Raw genomic sequence first — 3087 nt, 5'->3', positions numbered from 1 at the left:
ATATATTCTTAAGGACATCAAAACCTAAAATAAAACTCCAGAAAGGTGTAAAATATGTGACCTTTAAAGAAAGTTTTTGTCAGTGCCCTTTTTATTCTTAATTTTGACATTAATTTTCATTTTTACACCAGACATACATATCGGTTCAAAATATCGGTTATCAGTCTACTTGATCCGTAATAATCGGTATCAGCATCGGCCCTGAAAAACACATATCGGTCGACCCCTAGTCAGAAAGCACTTGGATTTCATCAAAATAGGGGTTTGGAACTACATGAGGGTGAATGACAGAATTTTCATTTTTGGGCGAACTATCCCTTTAAACTGTGATCTTAATTTTGATTCAATATCAATTCATTTGGATATATATCAGGTAGATTTTTCTCAAGAGGCAAAAAATTCAAACTAATGCTGTAAACTATACTGTCACTTGGTACTTTCTTTTTTAAAGGTTAAAATTAACAACTGACTTGTATACAAACACATTGCACACAAGACAATTTGTATTATAATAACATAAAAATAACTTTTTTTTACTGATAATAAACAAGTAACACGGCACAAAGCTTATTGCAATTTTTTGGGTGGGAAGCATGCTACAAATCATTTTTATCGGTTCTCAAAATCAGAAACAATTAAAATCAAGAAATATTTTCAAACCATTCCTATCCCACACTCTTTGGAATGAACTCATAATAAAAATTTAAATTTAAATTAAAAAAAATTCAAGCAAATTACAATGTGTATTTACAAATTACATTGAGTGCCAAAGAAAACTTTTGGATACTCCTGTGCTTTTTCTGTAGATTGACAGTGACACCCATGCCAATCCATTTTAAAAGGTCAGTATTAGCGTAGTTACTGATCTAGGTATCTGATTGGTGCGTCCCTACTGTGGATGAACAACTGAATGGATTTAGTGATGCAAAGATTCAGAAGACAAGCGGGCTGTATAACTGACCCAGAGGCGAGCAGGTCACTGACAGGGTTCCAGGCGCAGATAAAGACCTCTGACTCGTGACCTCTCAGCACCATGGCTTTATTCTGAGGGATCTCCACATCTACGTCCACGTCCATCATGTCTGCGTGGTTATCTGTAAAGACAGAGGGTCATGAGGACTAACATACACCCAGAAGACGTCACATGACAACCATAACTAAGAGAAAATGCAACAGCTCTTTGATTTACAGCCGCAGTACATAACTGAAAGCAAAAACATTTACACCATTATGTGACATTTTAAGGAAAAAATTGTTTTGAACAATGATAAACAGCGTGAGGTGATTCAGATTAATTCGTTGACTCACTAGGCAAGGCGTGAGCACCGTTCTCCTCTCCGTTTGCGGTGTTTTCTCCATTTTTGGCGTTACCCTGCATGTTGGTGCTGGTTGCAGAGGGAGCTGCGGTGGCCTGTTGCTGGGCCAGTTTGTCTCGGTATGCCTGCTGCCGTGTCTGTACGACATCGGGCATCACCGCGTCAATCAACGACAGAGATTCAATTGGCCGCCCATCGAACAGCGTGCCGTCCTGCAGACAGAAATCAATGTATCAGTCAGGCTCTCATTTAACGTTAACAGGATTTTGTGCATCATAATAAATATCATAACTGGGTCAATCTCATGAAAACATCTCCAGGATGTATTTCATCAAATATAATCAAAATAATAAAAAAGAAATTATAATTTTGCATTCAAAATATGAAGCCTATTTTTTGAAACCACTAAGACATTTGTCAATAATATCACAAAGCAAATTATATATATATCATTATGGCAGGAGCCATATATTATATATATATATATGAATTATTTAAGCATAATACATAATTACAGTAATTAAAATGTAAAATATTTGTTTTATTATATATTTATATAATTATAATATTTATTACCTAAGCTAACCATCATTTTTTAAAAACTGAAATTAAATAAAATATAAAAAATCCTAAACTTATTTTTATTTCAGCTAGTTTTCAAGGAAACATTTATTTAGTTTACGTGATGCACTATAATAAATACAACTGAAAAAGAAAATGTATAAAAACTATATATATTAATATAATAAAACAAAAAAATAAACACAAAATTATTAGTACTTTAAAATTAAAATGTAAAATATTAAAATAAAAGCTAAATGTTACTAAATATAACTATTAAAAACTATAGTAGTATCTTTACTGTTTTTATAATGTTGTGCAGATATTTAAAAAATACTAAAACTAACTCAATTTAAAATAACATAAAAAAATATATGTGCGTGCGTGTGTTACTAAATATTACTATAAAAACTATATATATATAGGGTACAACGGGGCTAAAGGCGCCCCGGGGTAAAAAGCGCCATTGATATTATTTTCATCTAAACCACTAGATGGCACAAAAACATGGCGTAGCCCTTTCCAAAACATTCGCTTTTCAAGATGCACCTGTATATTTGTCTGATCCTTGATGCGATCGCGCGTAGCAGCGCAACATAGATTCTGTGCTTACTTGATCTAATATTTGATGTTTTTTTAAATGTTGTAGATTTAAGTAGCAAATGAGAATCGCTCAAGTTAATGCATATATTTTGAGACAAAGGTCTTCTTTATGATTTTCAGTTTTGTTTAAGATAATTAAAGCAACAGTTTTTAAATAACGAAGGAATATGTAAAAGTATGGTATTTTGGGTAAAAAGCACCCCTGCTGTTGGGGCTAAAGGAGCACAGTAATTAACATGATAATTAATAGATGGCTGACTTTTCCATTTGTTGACATAACATGGTTAGATTCAGATGGTAAATATCATATATTATGTGTGGTGTCCATATTAGAGATAATCACCATATTTAGAATGAAACCATCATATTTAAAAACATGATATTAATCATATCATATAATAAAATATCATTTGTTGTTACTACTGTAAATATATATTCAATTATTACTGGATCTCCTTCAATACTTTCAGAATCTTTACTTATTAAAACGATTTTGTTTCTGTATTTTAAAATATATTTGTTATTTTAATGACAGTATATTTATTGGAAAAAAATTTTTTTTTCAAAATAAGCAGAAAATAGTACAAACTTTGCTAAAGTGATTGTT

The 3087-nt window shown here is 31.7% G+C and overlaps 1 protein-coding gene across 6 annotated transcripts in view; it reads right to left on the bottom strand.

Annotated features, from left to right (window-relative positions):
* LOC107656066 (TBL1X receptor 1) overlaps nt 1–3087 on the bottom strand; it is a 74614-nt gene that overhangs the window by 7612 nt on the left and 63915 nt on the right. For all 6 annotated transcript variants that reach the window (XM_016443740.1, XM_016443742.1, XM_016443743.1 and 3 more), the window contains 2 exons: nt 1309–1528; nt 962–1094 (listed from right to left, as the gene is read on the bottom strand). In XM_016443740.1, coding sequence (XP_016299226.1) covers nt 962–1094; nt 1309–1528 — 353 coding nt within the window. The remainder of the gene's footprint in view (nt 1–961; nt 1095–1308; nt 1529–3087) is intronic.

Source organism: Sinocyclocheilus anshuiensis, unplaced genomic scaffold (assembly GCF_001515605.1).
Source record: "Sinocyclocheilus anshuiensis isolate Anshui unplaced genomic scaffold, SAMN03320099.WGS_v1.1 scaffold51, whole genome shotgun sequence".
NCBI lineage: Eukaryota > Metazoa > Chordata > Actinopteri > Cypriniformes > Cyprinidae > Sinocyclocheilus > Sinocyclocheilus anshuiensis.
Note: the sequence above shows the minus strand (reverse complement) of the source record. Positions and strands in the feature narration are given on the sequence as shown.